Source organism: Glycine soja, chromosome 8, assembly GCF_004193775.1.
Source record: "Glycine soja cultivar W05 chromosome 8, ASM419377v2, whole genome shotgun sequence".
Taxonomy (NCBI): domain Eukaryota; kingdom Viridiplantae; phylum Streptophyta; class Magnoliopsida; order Fabales; family Fabaceae; genus Glycine; species Glycine soja.
Genome location: NC_041009.1, coordinates 6,810,382 through 6,833,151, shown reverse-complemented (window position 1 = coordinate 6,833,151; position 22,770 = coordinate 6,810,382). Strand labels below are relative to the sequence as shown.

General features: G+C 30.2%; 4 protein-coding genes across 4 annotated transcripts; 3 read left to right on the top strand and 1 right to left on the bottom strand.

Moving 5' to 3' along the window:
• Window positions 1–11: 11 nt before the first annotated feature.
• LOC114421512 (peptidyl-prolyl cis-trans isomerase FKBP13, chloroplastic-like) lies at window positions 12–2,872 on the bottom strand. Its single transcript, XM_028387467.1, has 5 exons — window positions 2,471–2,872; window positions 2,000–2,092; window positions 1,567–1,627; window positions 1,421–1,489; window positions 12–459 (listed from the first exon to the last, which is right to left on the bottom strand). Exons 1-5 carry the CDS (start codon window positions 2,831–2,833, stop codon window positions 395–397), a joined length of 651 nt encoding a protein of 216 aa, XP_028243268.1. The 5' UTR covers window positions 2,834–2,872; the 3' UTR covers window positions 12–394.
• A 2,769-nt stretch (window positions 2,873–5,641) lies between these two features.
• LOC114421766 lies at window positions 5,642–8,288 on the top strand. The gene is made up of 4 exons (XM_028387832.1): window positions 5,642–5,756; window positions 6,203–6,473; window positions 7,069–7,227; window positions 7,938–8,288. The coding sequence occupies exons 2-3, from the start codon at window positions 6,275–6,277 to the stop codon at window positions 7,209–7,211; spliced, it is 342 nt and encodes a 113-aa protein (XP_028243633.1). The 5' UTR covers window positions 5,642–5,756; window positions 6,203–6,274; the 3' UTR covers window positions 7,212–7,227; window positions 7,938–8,288.
• A 4,926-nt stretch (window positions 8,289–13,214) lies between these two features.
• LOC114424679 (isoflavone 2'-hydroxylase-like) lies at window positions 13,215–15,709 on the top strand. The gene is made up of 3 exons (XM_028391538.1): window positions 13,215–13,808; window positions 13,903–14,314; window positions 14,966–15,709. Exons 1-3 carry the CDS (start codon window positions 13,318–13,320, stop codon window positions 15,569–15,571), a joined length of 1,509 nt encoding a protein of 502 aa, XP_028247339.1. The 5' UTR covers window positions 13,215–13,317; the 3' UTR covers window positions 15,572–15,709.
• Window positions 15,710–18,869: 3,160 nt separating this feature from the next.
• On the top strand, window positions 18,870–21,465 carry LOC114424365 (isoflavone 3'-hydroxylase-like). The gene is made up of 3 exons (XM_028391209.1): window positions 18,870–19,379; window positions 19,876–20,242; window positions 20,725–21,465. The coding sequence occupies exons 1-3, from the start codon at window positions 18,871–18,873 to the stop codon at window positions 21,349–21,351; spliced, it is 1,503 nt and encodes a 500-aa protein (XP_028247010.1). The 5' UTR covers window position 18,870; the 3' UTR covers window positions 21,352–21,465.
• The last annotated feature ends 1,305 nt before the right edge of the window (window positions 21,466–22,770 follow it).

Here is a 22,770-nt window from a genome sequence, read left to right as displayed (position 1 = left end):
TGGAGTGTTTGTCATACAAAAAAAAGAGAGATAAAAAGAACTGGTTGCTTGCTTTGCCAAAAGCAAACAAAGTGCTTTGACAGCTTTCCTTTACCGACTGTTTTCTTTCTTTGGTCATTTCCATTTTCTTCAGTATTATTTCCTCTCTTTGTTTGAACTTAGGAGTGGTTTTTCAGTGCTGAACCGTAGCTCATAACTGTTCAACTTTCGGCTACAATTTCTATACTGAAATCAAAGCTGGATAATCAACAACATAGCATGTTTATTACTTAGTCATGCATTTATCAAGTAATTTTTACTTTGATATTAAATTATAAAATTTCTACTATATGAAATGTAAGCTCCAAACTCCAAACAAAAAAGAAGGCAATTTGCCAGCTCACGGCTTTGTAAATCATGCTTTGCTAACGAACTCCACGTCAAACAATAATACCGAATCAGGAGGAATGATACATGAACCTGCATCAAACTAGGCATAAGTTTTTGCTTGACTAAGGAAAATGGTAAAAGAAAAATTCATGCAGAAAAAGAATATGTGAAAAGTGTTCTGTGTGTATAAGGCAATGCATAATTCTTATGATTACCGTTCTTCTTATCAACCGCTACACCTCTACGGGTACAGTACTAATTTAAATTCATCCGTAAAACAGAACATTGCTAGCCTACAGCAGCTTGACATGCTTTCCTAGGTTCCAGTTTCTCTACAGAATTTGCTGTACAAATGTTTTCCCTATTGTTTTATAAACATCTTTCTACAGAAATATATTCACCAAACAAAAACAAAAAAACTTTCTACAGAGATATGTCTTGGCATGGTTTTTGCACAAATGATTTTTCTTTAAGAACTTAATTTAATGGTTCCAATTTCTCTATTATTGAGAAATAGCTCCTGTAAATTGTATACTTAAAAAGTCCATGCAAGTTTAACAGAGATATGTTTGCCGCTACTAGCTTGTAATATTAAGTAATGCCACTATTAGAAGAAAAACTTCCTAACAAGTTATCCTTTTCATGACATTAATAAGTGTGCATTTTTCTTATTTATTCTCCTGCACTGCTAAGTGAACAGGAAAAAAACCTCCCCCAGAGAAATAGAGCTTCTATTGAGCCCATTCGCTTCTCTTATTCTGCATTATTATGTCACTTGCTGAGTGCCACAACACAATCATCACACTAAGCTCTTGTATATTCAAGATTAAGCAGATCATAAACTAAAGGAACCAGTATTTTTCCCTAGAATAACACTATACATTAATACCTATTAAAGATAAAGCACAAACATAATCTTTTATCGACAGAGTTTCACAAAGTGCAAAACAACCAAGAGCAAACAAATTTTCATCTTTATTTTCCACACAAATATAATGTCAAAGAAAAAGTATTGTTTAGCAGCACAGAGAAAAAGGAAAAGAGTACTTGCCTCCCCTACAACCAGCCCCTCTTGAGCCATATCCAAGTTCTGGAGGAATCTTCAGTGTACGTTTCCCTCCTATGTTAGGAAAAAGTAAACAATTTTACCTAGGCATGTCATAAACAATGAATTTACACTGATAAAAAAAAAGGTACCTGCAAGCATGGGGGGAACTCCATCACCTCCTATAATGCCTTCATCCCAACCTTTAATGACCTATTTGATTCATGGATAACTTTTAATCCAGAACATGACTGTCCATAAAGGGTACTCTATGATATGACTACTTATGATTGGGGGCGCTCATTAAATAAACATGGAAATTTACTCCATGGTTTTCATTAACCATTCTTAAGAAGCAATTCCATTTCTGTTTAAAATTGTCTTCTAATCATAAACTACCATGAATATTAAATTTGTTGACTTTGATATTAAAATTCAAGCCAACCATAATATCTAATTGGTTGACATTGTAAAAGCTTTTACACTGACACCATTAAGCTCAATAAAATTTGTAATCAACATTGTATATTGCTGCTTACATCAACATTGTATGAAAAAAAAAACACAGCACATTAACTGTCATACCTCTCCAACACCGACGCGAAAGGTTAGTGGCTTGCCACGATTGTAGCTGCTATCGAAAACTTTCCCATTCTCCAATCTCCCCACATAATGCGCCTGGAAGCAAGTATATTGGTCAAACATAACATAGTACTTTACCCAAAGTGGATAAAGTGTCGGTAAATGACCAAAATGCCCAAGCTCAAAACAGGTTGAGCGTGAACTCCTTCGGTACCACAACAATTTTGTGCCATGCCATCATGAATATATTAAGTTGGATGTATCATACACACATGACACACATATATATTAGGCACACAAAGGGTGTCCTATCCCAACAAGATTTTCTCAATACACGTCAGGATTCAAATTCTTGATCACATGCTTAAGAAACGTGAGCCTAATGTCACTCGGACCAACCAATTGTCGGTACCAGGAATGCTTTATATGTATTTATATTATGAATTAATATGTGTATGGTGTATACTAAAATACCTTAATAAGCTGTCCCTTCACTGCTTGAGGACCAGCTCCCACAAGTTTGTCACAGAAGGCAAGGCCTGAAGGTGCCACTTGAAATTCACACGGATTTTCAGCTGCTGGTGCTGCTTGCAATGAAGAATAAGCAAGGACAGCATCAAATGCTAGAAGGCCTATGAGAGTTCTTCTCTTCACCTGCAGGCTCTCATCAGGTGTAATTCGTGGTGCTACTTGTGGTTGGACTTGGACAGCACATTTCACTTGGCGGTGGCAACTAAGAGGTGCTGAGAAGTTGTTCCATTTTTGGGCTTGCAGGGTTGGAAGGCGTTGAAGGGAAGGAAGACATGTTCCAGCAGAGTAAGGTGCCACTAAACCCATCTCCACCAGCTGAACGAATGAATGGTTGTGGTTCAAATTGTTTCAAGTGGTTGCTTTAAATATTAATCAACAAAAAAAAATTTGTTAAATTATTTACTTCTTTTCTGAACTATTAGCTATGTCATAACTTTTAAGTAGGTTCTTGAACTAAAAAATATTATTAGGTCTTTGATAATGTTTTTTATTGAAATCTTTAGGTTTTTAAAATTACTATAATTTTTATTTTCTTACTATTTTAAGTTGTGATCAACTAATTTAATAAGCCAATTAAAAAAAATAGACTAGGGATCTCTACTTAAAAATTTTCATATGATTTAAAAAAACTAACCAGGTACTTTATGGACCCATTCACATCGATGAAAATAACAATTCTATCCAAATTATTGACTCCATGGCTATCTGAAAAAAGATCTAAATATATATATATATATATATATATATATATATATATATATATATATATATATATATATATATATATAAATAGAGATGGTTGAAGACTAAAGATTCATCCACAAATTTTAGTGAAAATGAGTAAGAGTATGGATACTAAAGTATTAACCGCACCCCTATAAATAATAAAATTACAAAATAATTCCTAAAATTATCATCACACAATTTAGTCTTAAAAGAGTAACTTATGGTCAAATTGATTTTGAAATGAATAAAATGATTTTTAAATTTGTAAATTGTCCATCAATTTAGACCTTGAAATTTTTAATGGTCGGTAAAAATTGGTCCTTGCAATTAAAAAGTTAATTGCATTTTTTTCTCTTATCTTTTAAAATTTCACGAATAAATCCATATTTTTTTTGGAAAAAATGGTTTTAGTTTTTATACTTTCTAAAATTCTCAATTTAAGTTCTTGTACTTTATCATTGAATATTTTGGTTTCTAAATTTTAAAAAATAAGTGTTTCTAATCTCTCAAGTCAAATATTATTAACACCATTTAGGCGACTCTAAAAAACTAAAAACACTTGTTGATGGGTATATTGTCATTTTATTAGCTAACGAAAAAATGAAATGGCTGCATCATAGCCAACACAGGCAGATTGAAAAATAGGAGGAAATTCAAAGATCCTATAACCTATCTCCAAAGTCGTAAACCATGCTTAACAAGAGCATTTGCAGCTGAGTTAACTTCTCTAAAATTAAGTATAACATAACGATAAGGCTTCTTATTATATCTATGAATTTCAGTGGATCCAAGAATGTTACATTGAAATAATCATACAGGACTTTTGCCGAAAGTTGATAATTTCGGTAAATGACCAAAATGCCCACGCTCAACACAGGTTTAGTGTGAGCTCCTTCACTACCACATAACATTTTTTTTTGCCATGCCAGCATTATTAGTTGGATGTATCACACATATATTTCAGGTATGTTTTATGTATTTAATTATATCATGAATGAATACATTAGCTAAGAGGGTCTCAAGCTCGGTTAGTTAAGTAGTGTGATGATGGTGTGAGGGGAGTTATGTAAACTCGCTCCATGGTACCTCAGCGGGTAAAAATGGTTACCTTATTAAGGGTTCTAATAAGTTTATCGCACAAGGCAAGGCCTGAAAGAGATACTTTAGATTCAGATGGAGTTTGGGTTGCTAAAACTAGTGCTTTCAATAAAGCATGAACAATGGCAGCATCAAAGGAAAAAACTCTATGACATCTCTTCTCTTCAACGGCCTCTCATCAGGTATCACTGCTATACTTTGTGGTGCTGAATAGTTGTTACATTTTTGGGGTGGTAGCAGGAAGGCGTGTCCCAACTGAATAAGGTGTCACTAAACCATCTACACCAAATGAAACAATGATTGTGGTTCATAATTCATATTTTTTCATGTGGTTGCTTTAATTAGTAATCACTAACCCATATATCAGGGATCCATGCACCATATTATTGTAATTAGCATCCCAGAAGATACGTACTGGCCAATTTTATTTACATATCTGATTCCTTGCATTGCGGGTTAAACATACAATCTAAAAAGGAGTTTTAAGATTTTAAACATTTTAATTAATTAAAAAAGCCACATTAAAATGATAATTGATTCTCTATTACATTTTTTAAGATTTAAGATAATTAAGTAATAATAATTTCATATCTTATATAAATGATAATCATTTTAATTGCCTTAATTGTAAATATTGTACGTAATAATATATTTATTATTTTATTATTCTATAATAATTATAATATTTATGTCTTTATAATGATAATCATGATAATTAAAATTAATTATGATTAACATAACTGGGTCGGTATGTGGGAGGGGTAGATGTTTTAATTTGTGTGAGCGTGTGTTTTTTAATAAGGCAATTAAGAATATTTTAAATTAAAGAAACTAATTTTTATATTAATTTGGTATTATTTAATTTTTGAGACCAAAATTGCATAATAAAAAATACTAGGCACTAAAATTGGTTAAAAAATAAAAAATTATACAATTGTCAAACTATAGGTACCAAAAATATTTTAGCTGGCATTTTATTAATAAGAAAGGAATCTCAGTACAAGCTATATATATATAAAAAAAAAAACTCAGTACAATCATATTTCTTTCTTCTTATTTTTAAAGATTGTTTTTAATTTGATTTTCGAAAATTATTTTCTAAATTAATAGATTTTCTTTTTTCGTTCACGAAAACGATATATATGGCTTTAAAAACATGAAGGGCTGTCCCAAATAGCCCATTCCAATCTACTAGCCCATCCCAATTTTATAATCTAAGATAGGCCCACCCATAATTCATTCGGTGTAAAAGACTATTCTATCCTCGTACAATTTCCCTTCTCATCTCATATAACCTAAGAAAGCTACACAACAAAACACCGCCTCTTCCATAAAGCAGAGTTCTCGGCGCAGTTTGCCTTCGTTTGAGCTCTGTTCTGTTCTGTGCCTCCACAAACCAAACCAGGTATTCGAACAACCTTATTCTTATGTTCTTGCTCTTTATGTTATGCTTCATGTTCAATTTTTGTCTGTGTCGTTTTTTTGAAAAATAAATTGTTGGGTTTGTTTAAGTATTATGGTTTTGGGAGTTTTTCCTCTGTTGGTTCCAGTTCACTTCCAGTAATAAATATCCCGTTTACCTGTGTACTTAGTTTGATCAATTATATGAGACCTTTCTTGAAGTTAAAATGCAGAGTGTTGTTTGGTTAAAAGAACTTTGATAATCAAAATTCAAAATGTTGGATTGATTCTCGCTGTTTCTTTGATAATGTTGGACTGTCCCAATAGGTACGGTGTTGTTGTAAAATTAAAAATTAAAATAAATTCTATTAAATGAATTTGAGTATTTGTTCCTAACATTAGAACTAAGTAAATAAAAAAGTTGAACTTAATTACTAATTACTAACGCAGGCACAAGTAATACTGTGTAATCCAACAAACTGAAGTATAGCTAGGTGAAAGGAAGTAGTCAAGTACAAGAGAATGGCGAAGTCATTGAGATCGAAGAGGGAGAAGAGGCTGAGGGCTATTCGGAGGGAGATTGTTGAACCTTTCTATGACAAGAAAGAAGCTGCTAAGCTTGCTGCCCAAGAGGCTGCCCTTGCCGCCCCTAAGCTGGAGGTTCCTTCGAAACCAAATACTGCTATGGAAGCATCCGCTTCCACTGACAACACCAACATGGGTACCATATCACTTCTTTTTACTCTATAGTTTATGACTTTATTCCTTCCCTTTGCATTGTTTATGTGAAATGTGTGGATTAATATGAATTTTCTGAGTAATTCTGATTATATGTTGATTTTTGTGAAAGAATGTTGGATTGATTCTCTAAGTTAAAATGTTAGATTAATCAATTATATGAAGCCTTTCTCAAAGTTAAAATGCAGAATTTTGTTCAGTTAAAAGAACTTTGATAATCAAAATTCAAAATGTTGGATTGATTCTTGCTGAAAGAATGTTACTATGCTCCACATCAGTAAGCCGAGAATTAAATCTGTGGACTCTGTTCTTCTAAAAGCCAAAGAGCTAAGCTAATTGGGGAATGCCCATTCATGCTGATTGGGACTGTGTTTAAGAATGGTGTTACTTGCTTTATCCTGCTTATCATTTGTGATCTTTCTTAGGATCTACTATATGTTTGTGAAATCTATGTTGCATAAAAAAAATATTTTGTTAAAGACAAATCCAAAATCATGCTTTTTTAAAAATTTTTTATCGGTATCTGATTGCCTTGCAAGAACAATCTAATATGCCCTATTTGCTTTAAAATTTGCCAGATGTGGAGGTGGCTGATGGAAGCCAAAGCATGGCTTCCTTAAAGCCTGTTGGTGGAATAGGGAAGAAATCCAAAAAGAAGTTGAAAATAGCTAAAAACAAACGCCGTGGTAATGGAAAGCACAGGAGAACCCGTAAGATATGACTCCAAGTAAAGAATGGTAAGGATACCTCATTTATGTCCAACATGAATTTTTACATTATATCCTTCCATTGCACAATTAGTTTTTTATTTGAAAATATAACCATCAGATTTGTATTTTGAGGAACTCTAGTTATTCAAATATCAAGTTTTTAAAATTTAACATTATATTTAAGAAGATTAGATTGATATGTGATCTCTGATTTATTTGAGGATTTTTAAATAGGTTTCTATACTTTAAAAGTCTTGAATAGGGATCTATTTTGAAAATTTTCAAAATAGTTCAGGGAATATGTTCCTAGTTTTTTATTCTATAGTTCCTTTAACTATTTGGGAATTTTTAAATTGATCTCTGCACTTTACCTAAGGACCCAATTATAAACTTTTAAAGTATAAGGACCTATTTTAATTTTTAAAAATAGTTCAAGGATAAGATCAATTACACCAAGTGACAAATTTGGTTAATTGATACCTTTAATAACTTTTGAAAAGAGTTAAATTTTATTGATAGTGCATTAGATGTCAAGGATAAGATATGTGGTATACATTAATGGCATTAGAGGTCATACTTTATTATTCTGATAGTGCATTAGACTATCAATCATGAATATTTCTTACATTGCACAGCATATCTGTTTACGAATCATGCAGGTTTTTAAGCATGAGTTCCTTGCGAGTATTTCGCTTGATGCATTGATATCTTGTTTGTGGTATTTGCTGTTGTTGTAGGTTCTGGTATCTTGAATCATGAAGACAGTTCAAATTTTGATTAAAAAAAATATATGAAGACCTTAGGTTGTTGATTACAAGTTGAGGACCTTTTAGTTTTATTAACTAGGCTTAACTATTGAGGTACAACACAATTTGGAGAAGTGGTTGATGTTGATGATTCGTTCTGAACATGAAGGATTGGGTCACCAAACATGTATTTTGAATGTGGAATTTTGATATGGCTATTTTATATCTCTAGTTTTCTCAGTTTGCTCCTTTATGAAAGAGACCTTGAAGAACTTGCCAGCCGTTTTAATTATTTTGCGGAAGTTACTTTTTAAGGTAGTCTATCATCAGTTGAAATGATTAGTCACTGAGTTCAATATATAATTTTGCTTTCACTTTATTTTTTGTTTTAATGATTTGTATAAACCGTGAAAAGTGGAAAACAAAAATTGAAGGTGAAAAAATGAAATAAAGTTAAGGCTAAGGCTGTGTTTGATGTAGTATAAAAGGTAATAATTACTGATGTACGATAAGAAATAGTTTTTCACATTATGCGTCAACTTTGAGAACTCACTTTGTTGGGCTGATGACTGCATACGGTCTTTTGGAGTGTGTTCAGTGGAGTGGAGAAATAATTTAAGAGAGAAATTTGTATTTTTTGTGATTCACATCTTTTCCACTTTAATTTTTATTTTATTTTTATCTTCTAAAGATTTGTTTGATAGGGTGAAAAAAATAAAATAAAAATGAATTGAGATAAAAAAGTTTAAATTAAAGTAATTGTCAAAAGTAAGTTTCGCGTCATTTTCCACTCAAAGGAATAGAACCTTAGCCGGATCATTAATGTCATACTTAACCTGCTTCATTTCTCTATTCTCCAACATACGGCCCAACAAAGTGAGAAAATTAGTGAGTAATGAGTTCAGTTATTGTATCTTTTTCAGTTTTCATCTTTCATAAAGTTAAAATTATGTTTTATGTACTCATTCTTCTTACACTCATAAATTGTGAAATTTGATTCGGTTCGGTTGGTTGGACTGGTCTAATTGGGATCCGGTGGCTTAACTAGATTGGTTCTATTATTGGATCGGTCACGCGATTGACTCCGGATGATCTGACTAAACCCGATCGGTTAGCTATTAGAATCCGATTGGATCAGTCTGATCCGATCGATTCTAAAAAAAAATGATTTTGATGTCTTATTATTATCAATTGTTATTTTAGATTTCAGAGTATGGATGAACTTTTCTTACTCAAATAATGTTAGTTATATATTTATATATAATACATAATATATAATTTTTAATTTTTAATATATATCGGATCAAACCAGATCAATTACTGACCTATCAATTGGACCACCGACCCATTATCTCGATGGGGTTAAAGATTGAGCCGAATTTCACAACTATCGTTATACTTATTAATGAATTATGTGTTTAGTGGAAGGTTAAGTAATTATTTTAGGTGATATTATTTGTTACATGTTTGTGTTAATGTCTAGATCCCTAAAATAGTTATTTTAAATTTTTGGAGATTAAAATTAAAGATAAATCCTTTAGGACCAAAATAAAAATTTGTTCATTTTGCTTTATAGAGTCTAAAATGAAAAAATTTAGATATTTAAAGGGATAAAAAATATTTTTTTTATATAAAAATCAAAATCAAAACAAACTAAAAATACATTTAAGTTAATTATATAATAGAGAGGGAAAGTATAAGTACATAGAAACTCTTAGGTAAACATAAATTTAACACATTATTCGTAGCCAATAAGAATTTTACAACTAATAAAATAAAATAAATAAATCAGAGTGTCAAGTAAAATTAAATTTGATAATATTTTTTTTTATATTTTATAATCTTCTTAATTTTTTGTTAAATTGCATTGAAATTGAAATATATAAAGGATTATAATTCGAATTTAGAAAATATAATTTAAATTTTAAAATTATATATTTTGGTGGCGTAAAATTGTAGAGTATTTTATTTAAATAATAACTTTATTAATGCAAATAAAACTCATTTGATTTTAAAAAAATCATAAGACTTTGTTGTCGTTGAATTTATAATTTTAATTTTTAGAATACAATTTTTATTAGGATTGATAAATATTACTGTAATATTATTATTCAATGTATTTACAAAAGAAAGACATATTCAGTTTATACAATATATCAACAGTTTAAAATTAAAATCAAAGTATAGTTATAATTAATAATTTTTAAAAAGAAAATGATAAATATAATGTTAAAATTAAGAAAAAAAAATCCTCAATGTGAAGTCGCATACTATTTAAAGGGTAGCGTATTTTAGTTTTTAACTATTTGTTTATAATTTTTATTTTTAAAATTATTAATTAATTATAATTATAAATAGAATAAAATCTCCACTTTTTTGAACCTACTGTTATAGATTTTTTTTTTCTGTTTCTGGATCTCATGCACTTCATAAAATAAAAATTTTATGGATTTTTTTTACTTACCTTTAACATTAATAAAAAAATGAATATTATATATAATAAATAATTTTAAAGAAATTTTATTTCAATTTTTCATTATAATTAATTTATTTAAATTAGGTGTTTAATTGTTTCTATAATTTAAATTATATATTCTTTTATAATGTTATTGTGTAAGTGATTAAAATTTTTCTTGTCATAAAAAAGAAAATATTAGTAATATACTTTATAAAATGTTCATGACATATTTTTATATTGCTAACAATTTATTTTAAAGAACAAAATTTTGTAGGTTTTATTTTGTTATGTAAGAAATTTTGCTTGTAATCTGTATCTTTAATTTAACAAAAAAAAATCAGCAAGGATATTAGAAAAAAATAAAAATAATATCAAATTTAATTTTATTTGACATTCTGATTTTTTATTTATTTTATTTTATTAGTTATAAAATTATTATTAGTTGTACTGAATAATGTGTTAGGTTTTTATCTATCTGGCAATTACAACCATTGATACTCCCATATGTCTGTTATCACTTTTTTGTTTTAACTATTTTGAATGTTTTCCCACAATTGTCTTAATTAAATAACTTTACGTAAATCGTTAAACCTTGTTTTTATTCTTTCTTTGATATCCACACGCTCTTATTTATTTATTTATTTGACGCGGACACACGCTCTTATTTTGTGGAATGTACAATAACAAGTTTGACAACTAAAAGGAGAACATTATTTAAGAACAGAGTAAGAAAGAAGAATTGTATTAATATTAATATGAAAGTTTTAAGTATGAGTACCTAGAAATTTACGCTGGTGATTTCTTATTTGTGCATTAGTAAATTAAATAACAACAAAATTTTAAGGAGTGAAACAAAAACATGGTCACGTCATCCCTATATCACCTTACGTCAAAAACAAAAGTTCGTATCAGTCAATAATTTTGTTATTTGATATTGAGTTAATTATATCGATTAATTAAACTATATTGTGCTAATGAGTTCGTATTACTACAAATGTGCCCTACTTTTTAATGTAAGGAGACATGCTATTGTTTTTAAGGGTTAAATATGTTCTTAGTTTTTACACGTTACAAATAGGATTAAATTTGTTTTGGGTGTCTAAAAAAATCATTTCTTTTTTGTCTCTCATTTATAAAAATGTATTAAATGTGATTCTTGTTCTTTATTAAAAAATATTCCTTCATTTTTTTATCAGGGGAAAGAAACAAAACAAGAAAGCGAGAATACTAAAGCCACAAAATGTCCTTCGTTTACAGAAATAAGAACTACACATGATACGTCATAAATAAAAAGATCAAGAAGAAACAATTGAAGAATTAAACGTTATTTTATAGCAAGGAACTAAACATTATTTTTTTTTTATCAACAAAAAGGAATTTGTTAAGAATACTAATAAAATTACTCAAAATTACAAAGTTTTAGAAAGAACAATTCATATCCACATAACATCCGATGTAATAACAGTAACCCTTGTTTTGTAGTGATGCCATAGAAAATGTAAAATTCCAATCAACATAGTAATTAACCACATTCCATGTGCAAACGAAAAAGCAAGATCAGTTTCAAACCAATAACAGCAAGACTTGTTTTGAAACTGATAGAAAGCCTACAAATTAATGACTAGCTAAAAAGTTCACTTTCACAGAATCTAATGCTAAATTAAAAGTTTCCATGATCCACATCTTACTGCGATTTGCCGGCAATATATTTGTAGCAATGCATACTTTTATGATTATTTCAGCATCATATTTTATATATATTCCTTAGTTCTGTTGAATTGTTGATGATACCTAAGATCTCAATCCCATATATTCTCCTGTTAGCATATTGGGGTATTTGTGTTTTTTTGCTTATGGCATTGATATATATATATATATATATATATATATATATTCTAGATATTTACGACTCCTGGAAAATGATGTATCAACTTTCAAACTTTTCCCTAAACTTATTAGCAATTTTTTTCCCCATAGACTTGTCCTAGAACTTCGATCATAGCCTAGCGATAACTAGTAGTGAATTATATTCTTCTTCATCATCAGTTGTAGATAGTGGACACGTGGGTTGATTCTGTGGCCCGTGCTACTTGTCAAATGTAACCTCGCACCGGCATTATTTTTTATTTAGGATCCGGCCTTACTTTAATAATTAAATAATAAAGAAAAACACATTCCAAAAGAACCTATTTCTCTATAAAAAAGAAGAAGAATCTATTTTATATCAGTTTAATATCATAAACATTCTAATCATTATTTAACCTACGTAAAACGGCGGCGCATTTTATAAATGTATACTCGTCTTATCTTTCAAAACATTTTTACCTAAGGCATACGACGATTAAACTTACAATAGATTTTTTTTTCTGAATAGCTTACAATAGATGCTACCTAATTAAAATTAATTTTTTTGCTGACGTGGGTACACTTCCCTCCGCCCCCAAGTATTCTGTTTGGGAAGCAATTTTGTTTCTTAAGTCTTAACGGGATTTAAACATTAATTTTTGAAAAATTATTTGGTGATCTTGAATCTCAATAATCTTTATGTGACACATATTTAAAAAATTTAATTTGCAAAAATAAATAAATTAATAACATTCAATTAATTACTTGTTAAGTAGAAATTGATCATGAGGCATGATGATAATAATCTAACACTGCCTAATAATTTTTCTAATTCGTCATGTATTAAGAGACTAATCCTCTGTGAAAAATTATTAATTACACTTAATTAGGTAATCCTGAAGTATATATAAGATCATATTAATCTTCATATAATATGCAATCAAGTATTAGTCCTAGTCCTGTGGAACCTAAATAATTTCTTCTTCTACAAGACCCAACCCCATTCATCTTACGTTTGTTGAATGTTGAATACCCTAACTAAGACAAACACTATCAAGTATCAAAAGCATGGAGATCCTTTCCTTCTTGTCCTACTCTCTCCTCTACGTTTTTCTCTTTCTCCTCTTAAAGCTTCTTCTCCAAGCCAGAAAGTTTCAAAACCTCCCACCAGGTCCACCCTCTCTCCCCATAATCGGCAACCTCCACCACCTCAAGCGCCCCCTCCACCGCACCTTCAGAGCCCTCTCCGACAAGTACGGCCACGTCATTTCCCTATGGTTTGGCTCCCGCCTCGTCGTCGTCGTCTCCTCCCAAACCTTATTCCAAGAATGCTTCACCAAAAACGACGTCGTCCTCGCCAACCGCCCCCGCTTCCTCTCCGGAAAACACATCTTCTACAACTACACAACCTTGGGGTCCTCCCCCTATGGCGAGCACTGGCGTAACCTCCGCCGCATCACCGCCCTCGACGTCCTCTCCACCCACCGCCTCCACTCTTTTGCCGCCATCCGGAGGGACGAGACTCACCGCCTCGTCCGAAAACTCGCCGAGGCTCAAGGGTTAAATTAACTAAAGCATAAACTTTAATTCCATTAACAAAAATATATTTTCTTTCAGATTTTATTAAACAAAAAAGGACAACATTTATTTTAGGTCGGAGTCGTCCCTCTCCTTCGCCGAAGTGGAACTGACGTCTAAGTTTTACGACATGACGTTCAACAACATCATGAGGATGATATCCGGGAAGAGGTACTACGGTGATGATTGTGATATGGCCGATGTGGAGGAGGCCAAGCAGTTTAGGGCTATGGTTTCGGAGCTGCTGAAGCTGGCTGGGGCAAATAACAAGAACGATTTCATGCCGGTGCTGAGGCTGTTTGATTTTGAAAACCTGGAGAAGAGGCTGAAGAAGATTAGCAATAAAACTGATACGTTCTTGAGAGGGCTGCTTGAAGAAATCCGCGCCAAGAAGCAGCGTGCAAATACCATGCTGGATCATCTCCTCAGCTTGCAGGAATCGCAGCCTGAGTACTATACTGATCAGATCATCAAAGGCCTTGCTTTGGTATATATTTTTAGTTTATAACTGTTTCCTACCAACCTTTTCTTTTGTTTCATATCATATATGATTTTAAGTTATATTATACCTATAACTATTTTATTTAGTTTTTCTTACCACAATTATATTATTTACTTATGAATAATATATATATATATATATATATATATATAATATCATTTAAAATCATTATAAATAATAAATTTATTGATTTTTATAATAAGAGAAATATTAACCACACATCTTTCTGATGTACCCTTGATTAAATTGGTTGAGAATTATAAAATAATATAGGCTAGCTTTTGATCTAATAAATTTGTTATGTGTCATTATTACTTCTCTCTTTATAATAATTAGCTAAAGCCACATTAATAATGATTTTTAATTAGTCAGTACTTAGAAAATGTTTATATATTTCTCTATAAACATTTATAAGACAATAAAAAAATAATTAAGATTCTTCTTCAAGCTAAAATTAATTTATAAAAATTCTATATTTTAGCTTATCTAATTAAAAACTGATTTTAATTTATGCTTAAAGTTAATTTTTGTATTTTATTCTAATTTTCTTCTAGAAATGCTTATAAAATTTTACACTCTCTCTTAACTTATATAAATTTTACTTAATTAATTTGATGGAGTTGAGTTTTACTCTAGGGTATGCTCATTGCTGCAACTGATTCACAAGCTGTAACTTTAGAGTGGGCATTATCTTGTGTGCTGAACCATCCAGAGGTGTTTAAGAGGGCGAGGGATGAATTGGAAACCCATGTGGGACAAGACCATTTGTTGGAGGAGTCTGACCTTTCAAAACTCCCTTACCTTAAAAACATTATCTATGAGACACTTCGGTTGTACACTCCTGCTCCATTGTTGTTACCACATTCATCTTCAGAAGAGTGCATTATTGGGGGATTCAAAGTTCCAGGAGACACCATAGTGTTGATCAATGCTTGGTCCATTCATAGGGACCCTAAAGTGTGGAGTGAAGCCACAAGTTTCAAGCCTGAAAGGTTTGAAAAGGAAGGTGAGTTAGACAAGTTGATTGCATTTGGGTTGGGAAGAAGGGCTTGTCCAGGAGAAGGCTTGGCTATGCGTGCACTCTGCTTGAGTTTGGGATTGTTGATCCAATGCTTTGAGTGGAAACGGGTTGGTGATAAAGAGATTGATATGAGAGAGGAAAGTGGATTCACTTTGTCTAGGTTAATCCCATTAAAGGCCATGTGTAAAGCACGCCCAGTCATCAACAGGCTTGGGAAATAATTTGTTTTAGCTTGCACAATAGATAAACTTGTTTCAATTATATCCAGGATAAACTGAAATTAGTAATCTTGATAAGAATAAATTTTAGATGTGTATTTCTTTTAAGTATATGTAGTATTGTTTTACAGTGAGTTTTACCTTGGTAATTTATTAATACCGATATGAAATACAGCTATATTTATATATTTCAAATGTATTTTTATTTATAAAACTGAAATTTGAAATGGTATAGGTAATATTTCTAGTTCTTTTTTTTATAAGATTAATTTATAATATTTCTTGTCTTAATTATTTTTATACTAAAATATCCTAATTAAAAAAGAGAGACAATGTATTAACAAACATAAGAGAAAATAATATTAATGACAATTGACAATAATAGTTTTAAAAAAAGTTATAAATTTAAGATAATTTTATTGTTATTAATCAAAGTAATTACTTTTTTTAATATTGATGAATTAATTAGGTAATTGAATTTTATAAATAAGAAAAAAAAATATATTTGTGCTCAAATAAGTGTGCAAGTGTAGAGTACCAGTGAGTATGCATTAGTGTCATCTAAACTTTGTAAAACTGCATGCTCTTCCTCGAATGATTTTTTTATAGTAATTCATATTATTTATGAAAAATATTTTCCCTTAACTTCCTTTTCTTTATCTCTACTTCAATCTGCTTTATTTTTTTTATTCTATCCTCCCGCGAGTGTTATCAGTGTGTGAGCAACACAAGTGTATATAATGGTGAATGAGAGCAAAGTGAATCCGTGAGTCAAAGGTGAGAATATCATGGTTTGTGATTTTTAGTTAATAGATTTGACTCAGTGTTTGGATGAATATTTATAAAATTAATTTTGAAACAAACTTATTTTATGAAATTAATTATTTTAATTAAAATTAATTTTGAAATAAAATAATTTATATTTAAGTAATTATTTTTAAAATACAAGTCAATAGTGAAATTTAGCGTTTGATTTTTTATTCAACGTAAAAGTTACTTAATTAAGCTCAACCAATTTTAATCTCATAATCAATTGTCTAATATAAGATTGAAACATGTAAACATTTAACTAAAAAATCACATTAATTAGTTGCTAACTCTGATTTTGAAGGATTCAACACGCTCTTACAACTATTGAAAACTAACTATGGTATACTTTTCACCCAATTAATGTATATAGTCGTCACCTGCTATTTAAAGTGGTTCTTTTAAGAAAAATATTATTTTGCATTGTTTACTACTCTACTATGTTCTAATGGTCATCGTTAATCCTCTGCCGCTATTTCGCTATTATGTTATAAAATTAATGGGTAAAGAAACAAATTAAATTTTCCTAACCCAATAAGAATAAAGTAAAGAACATAAAAACATCAAACAAAGGTGAAAACTAATACAATTAAACCTAATAATAGGTACCTAACCCAGACAATAGAGAAGATAAAATCACCAACAAAATATATTAAAATAAAGAGACCCGGCCGTAACAATAAGAACATACTAAAATTTCAATCAAAAGAAATGTTTATTTTACCACATCATCTACCAAGAATCCTTTTCTTCTTCTTCCTCAATTAATTCCTCTCTGTTTTTTTTTTAGGAATCTTCAATTTTGTGTAGTTTATCTTAGTCCATCTTAATATTTTTTTTTTATATGTAAGACTCTTTTTAAATTATTGAAACACTATTTTTCTTACAAAATTTATGTTCATATTTAACAACTCTTTTTAATTAATAAACAATAAATATGATAAATTAGTTTCTTCAACTATTCTCTTTCTTAGTGAGTACTCCACGGCAAAAGCTTCAATGTTATTGAATGTATCTTGCAAATACTTAGTGCTCAGTAGGGATACTACATTTTTTTTTATGCATCTATAGCATATGTGGCATATTCATGGGTAGAAACATAAGAAGGTCAATTTTAAAGCATCAGTACGTGGTGGATAAGAACTTGGAGTCAATGAGAAGGAATTTTGGGAATGCATACAGGCATTGAATTGGAAATGGAAATGCACGGAAGTTTACGGTGCTGCTGTTTTCATTTTAATGCTTGTCCATATGGTTATTTTAGGACTTTGGGAGGTGGGCTACGTGGGTTTTCCTTTTTGTTCCTATGGTTAATTTATCATTGCAAATGCGTCTTAGAGCATGAATTAAATAATTGATTTTTTTATTAAAATATATAAAATTATATTATATATGATTTTTTATATTTTTTATGATTTTTATAATAAATATATTTTTTGAATTTCTTAATCAATATTTTTAAGATACTGATTAACAATATCCTTATACTACTCAATATGATGGTAGCGGTGTTATAAATAGGAATTAATCAACCAGAGGCCGGTGCTACCTTGATTCTATTTATATGTTTTTTAAGATTTTTATACACAAATAAAGAAATATAATACTTTTTTTTGTTTTTACAAAATAGTTTTGAAAGTTTTCTATTATACCCTTATTATTTTTACTTCACAATAAATGTATACTAGTTATAAATGTGTAAGTTAATTAAAAATTAGGTAAATGTTATCTTAAACTTTAAAAACAATAAATAAAAATAAAATGTTCTAAAAAAAGCATACAATTAAAAAGAAACAAGGAAATATCAACGAAAGCAAAAACTACCTCTAACGCTCACTTTTTGTCAATTTTGATGTGAAATGGAGAAAAACGTTATTACTTAAGTTCAAATATATTAATCAATTAAGTGAAAAGAGATAACGAAAATGACATCCAATAATTTTAAGTGTCAATTAAAAAATATATATAAATCATCGATAAATCTAATACAACTTTAAACTAACATTTTTTTTTAAAAAAATTCTGCTTAATTGTCCTGATCAACACTTCCCTTTTCAAAGACGGCATCAGTGAAAGGTGCAATCAACTACCGTCTGACTTCATTCATTATTTGTACACGCGGACGGCAATGGAATCAACTCTGATAGCAATCAAATCATCTTTTGTTGAACATTAAATTATTAATATGAGTCTTGCTAATTAAAGGACTGTTAAACAGATTAACATTTACTCATTAATATTAATATTACTTTTTTCATCTCATAATAATTATTATATAAAAAATATTTTGAAATAATTATAATTATATTTGTTTTAATATAACATTAGTTATTATTTGTATTTACATTTTTTATAATATTAAAAAATAAAAAAGAAATATTAATTTTGTTTATCTATGTAAAATAATTTAGAAAAGAATAATAATATGTTAATGAATTGAAGTTCAAGTATAAAAATGCATATGGGAGCTAATAATAGGCAGATGCAAGTAGAAAATGGGTCCTTTGTTGTACTCCTCTCTCCTTGTTCTTGTTTTGATCCTCAGGTTTGTGCAAAGAAGAAGAGTAAAAAATCTTCCACCATGTCCACCAAGTCTTCCCCTAATCGGCAACCTCCACTACATAAAAAGCCCACTCCACCGCTCCCTCCTCAGCCTATCAGAAAAGTACGGCCCCATCTTCTCCCTCTGGTTCGGTTCACGCTTTGTGGTTGTCATCTCCTCCCCAACCTTGCTTCAAGAATGCTTCACCAAACACGACATCGTCCTCGCCAACCGCCCGCGCTTCCTCACCGGAAAATACCTCTTCTACAACTACTCAAGCATGGGCTCCTCCCCCTACGGCGACCACTGGCGCAACCTCCGCCGCATCATCACCATCGACGTCCTCTCGACGTCGCGCCTCAACTCCTTCTTTGAAATCCGAAGGGAGGAAACCATGAGGGTCATACAAAAGCTTGCTAGGGAAACATGCAATGGCTTCGCCCTGGTGCATCTCAGACCCAGGTAAGGACCAGAACCAAATTACTTGTTTCTAATATCTAATATTCAGGTGAGTAACAGTAACACGCACTTTTTGTGATCACACTCTTTGTAATATATTATTATCATTATTAATTAAAATTTATAAAATTGAGAATTAAATTCACTGAGGAATAAAATGTGAGGCCGACAATTTTTTAGTCTTTCATAAATTTTAACAGTTAGTAAAAATTAAAGTATATTAAAATGTGTTTTAGCATTTCTTACAATACATAATTAAGGTGGTCTCCTAGTCCGTACAATAATTTTTCAACAAGGGCAGGTTCACATTAAATATATGGTCAGGGTTAGCATGATTATCGCAAAGTTTCTAAAATTATATTTACCCTAAAACTATTATAAATGCAAAAAAGAAATATCGGGAATATTGTTTGTGACTATCTATCAGTTTAATTAAACAAAGTATTAAAAAAAGTGTGTAAATCATTATAAATTTTTTAATAAACATACTTCTCTGCAGGCTGACAGAGATGACATTCAACAACATGATGAGAATGATATCAGGGAAGAGGTACTACGGCGACGACATCGAGGCGGCGGATGCGGAGGAAGCGAAGCAATTCAGAGACATAATGACGGAGGTTATGTCGCTGTTGGGTGCAAACAACAAGGGAGACTTCTTGCCCTTCCTTCGGTGGTTTGATTTTGACGGTTTGGAGAAGAGGCTGAAGGTGATTAGCACGAGGGCAGATTCGTTCTTGCAAGGACTCCTCGAAGAGCATCGTAGTGGGAAGCACAAGGCCAACACCATGATAGAACATCTCTTGACTATGCAAGAGTCTCAGCCTCATTACTACTCGGATCACATTATCAAAGGCCTTATTCAGGTATTTAACAACTTCTACTTTAATTCACTGAATCATTGTTATGGCATAACTCTATATAATCAAGCTGTTAAAATTAGGTAACATGTTGTCAAATTATTTTGAAAAATGTATAACCATTCTTCTTCTTTTTCCTCACTTTTCTTCTCAATCAAATAATGTGAAAAAGGTTACAAAAAGTTGAAGAAAAAAAATGAGATAATATTTAATTCAAATATTTAATTAAAAAAAAATTATAAGATTAACTTTGATGGTAAAAAAAAATTCATGACATCAAATTTTCCACATTGACAAAACTAATAAATTAATCATTAATATTTGATAAAAAAAACAAAAAAAAAGGTGAATCCTATATGCCAAAATTTGATGTCATTCAACCATGCAAGTATACATACATATAAGTTAAATTTGGTAAATTGGTTTTTTCTTTTTCTTTTTGCTCCACGTGTTGCAGTGATTGGATTAATTATTCAATTGAATTATAGGGTATGCTGCTTGCTGGAACAGACACAACAGCCGTGGCTATAGAGTGGGCAGTATCTTCTTTATTAAACCACCCAGAGATATTGAAGAAAGCAAAGGATGAAATAGACAACATGGTAGGACAAGATCGCTTGGTGGATGAGTCAGACATTCCAAAACTTCCTTATCTTCAAAACATTATTTACGAGACACTTAGATTGTTTGCTCCAGCACCATTACTATTGCCTCATTATTCTTCAGAAGAGTGCACCATAGGGGGATTCACTATTCCACGTGACACCATAGTGTTGATCAATGCATGGGCCATTCAAAGAGATCCTGAACATTGGAGTGATGCTACATGTTTTAAGCCCGAGAGATTTGAACAAGAAGGGGAAGCAAACAAGTTGATTCCATTCGGATTGGGAAGAAGAGCTTGTCCCGGAATCGGTTTGGCACATCGTTCAATGGGCTTAACTTTGGGATTATTGATTCAATGCTTTGAATGGAAACGACCAACTGATGAAGAGATTGATATGAGGGAGAATAAAGGGCTGGCATTGCCAAAGCTAATTCCATTGGAAGCTATGTTTAAAACACGACCAATCAGCGAGAAAGTTATGCAACAATTAGCTATATTTGGTACCTAAGAGATTCTACATTACTACGTATTTGCCCTTTCCCTATCTATTAGTTGGTGTAAACAAATAAATACTACTGTAATATGTTTCTCAAATTAATAATTCATTATGCAGATTAATCAAGGGCGTCATCTTCATAATCACCATCAAACTAGTCTAGCTACTACATTATTGGGAAGTAATTAATTATCTTACAATTAAGTGGTTGCTTGATAATATTCCATATAGTAGCAAAATATTAAGTACTGCACTTGCGGGCGGTTAGAACTTATCCTTTAAAAAGAATAATTTGAATTTTTTTAGTCTCTACAGATGCATGTAATTTTGTTTTTAATCATCTCCATTATTCAAAATATTTTTGTTTGTCTATAGTACATATAGACAGATATAGATAAATAGATGTAGATATAAATGAGAAAAAATCTAATTAATTGAAGAAATAAAATATATTTTAGGATCTTACATAATATATTTTATGAAATTTAAAATACTAAATAGATTTTTTAATACACGTGACAAAAGGAGTAGAAATATTATTAAAGAAAATAACATGAATAAATTCAATAAAAAAGTCAAGCTCAATTATATTCAACATATTATACTTCAAATAATAAAAATAATAATATAATGCACAATATTCATTTCGTTTACTCCTACGTCTCTCTCTCTATATAAGATCTTTTTAACTAAGTTGATTCATCGTTGAACAAATTTACTTTTTCAACTAAAATTTCATTATAATTAATCTTATTCAAGTTATACGCATAGTTTATTTTTTGTTAGCTTTTCACTCATCTTAATCTTTAAAAAAAAATTATCAAACCATTCAAGTTTCACTAAAGTTGTTGTCATTTGCAAATATAATAAGAATGATAATGGAATATATATATATATATATATATATATATAAAATTATAATTATAATGTAAAAAAAACTATTCGTAAATATAAAATGAATGCATAATAATCATCTATTAAATGTTTTAATTTAAAAACTCATTGACACCATTAAAATTCATTACTCCCCCTAAAAGTAAATAATAAATGTACATTTAAAACATATTTTCTATTAAATGTCCCACTAATTAATACTCCTTTCAATCCTTATTATAAGACATTTTAGACAAGAATTGCACATATAAAAAACAGTAATTTATTTAGTTGATTTTATTGATTTTTTTATAAAAAAAATTGTTACTAATATACCAATTATGTCCTTATTAATAACATTAAAGTCTAAGAGTATTATGAACCACTATCAATAAAAAAATATAAATATTTAGAATACTATATTTAATAAGGGAAACTAACGGAGAAAAAAAAATGTTTCATAGAAATTTTTAAATGATTTATAAAAAGGACCACCAATTTCTTTTAAACTATGTCCTATAATAAGGACCAAAGAGTGTATAATTTATTGAATAATTA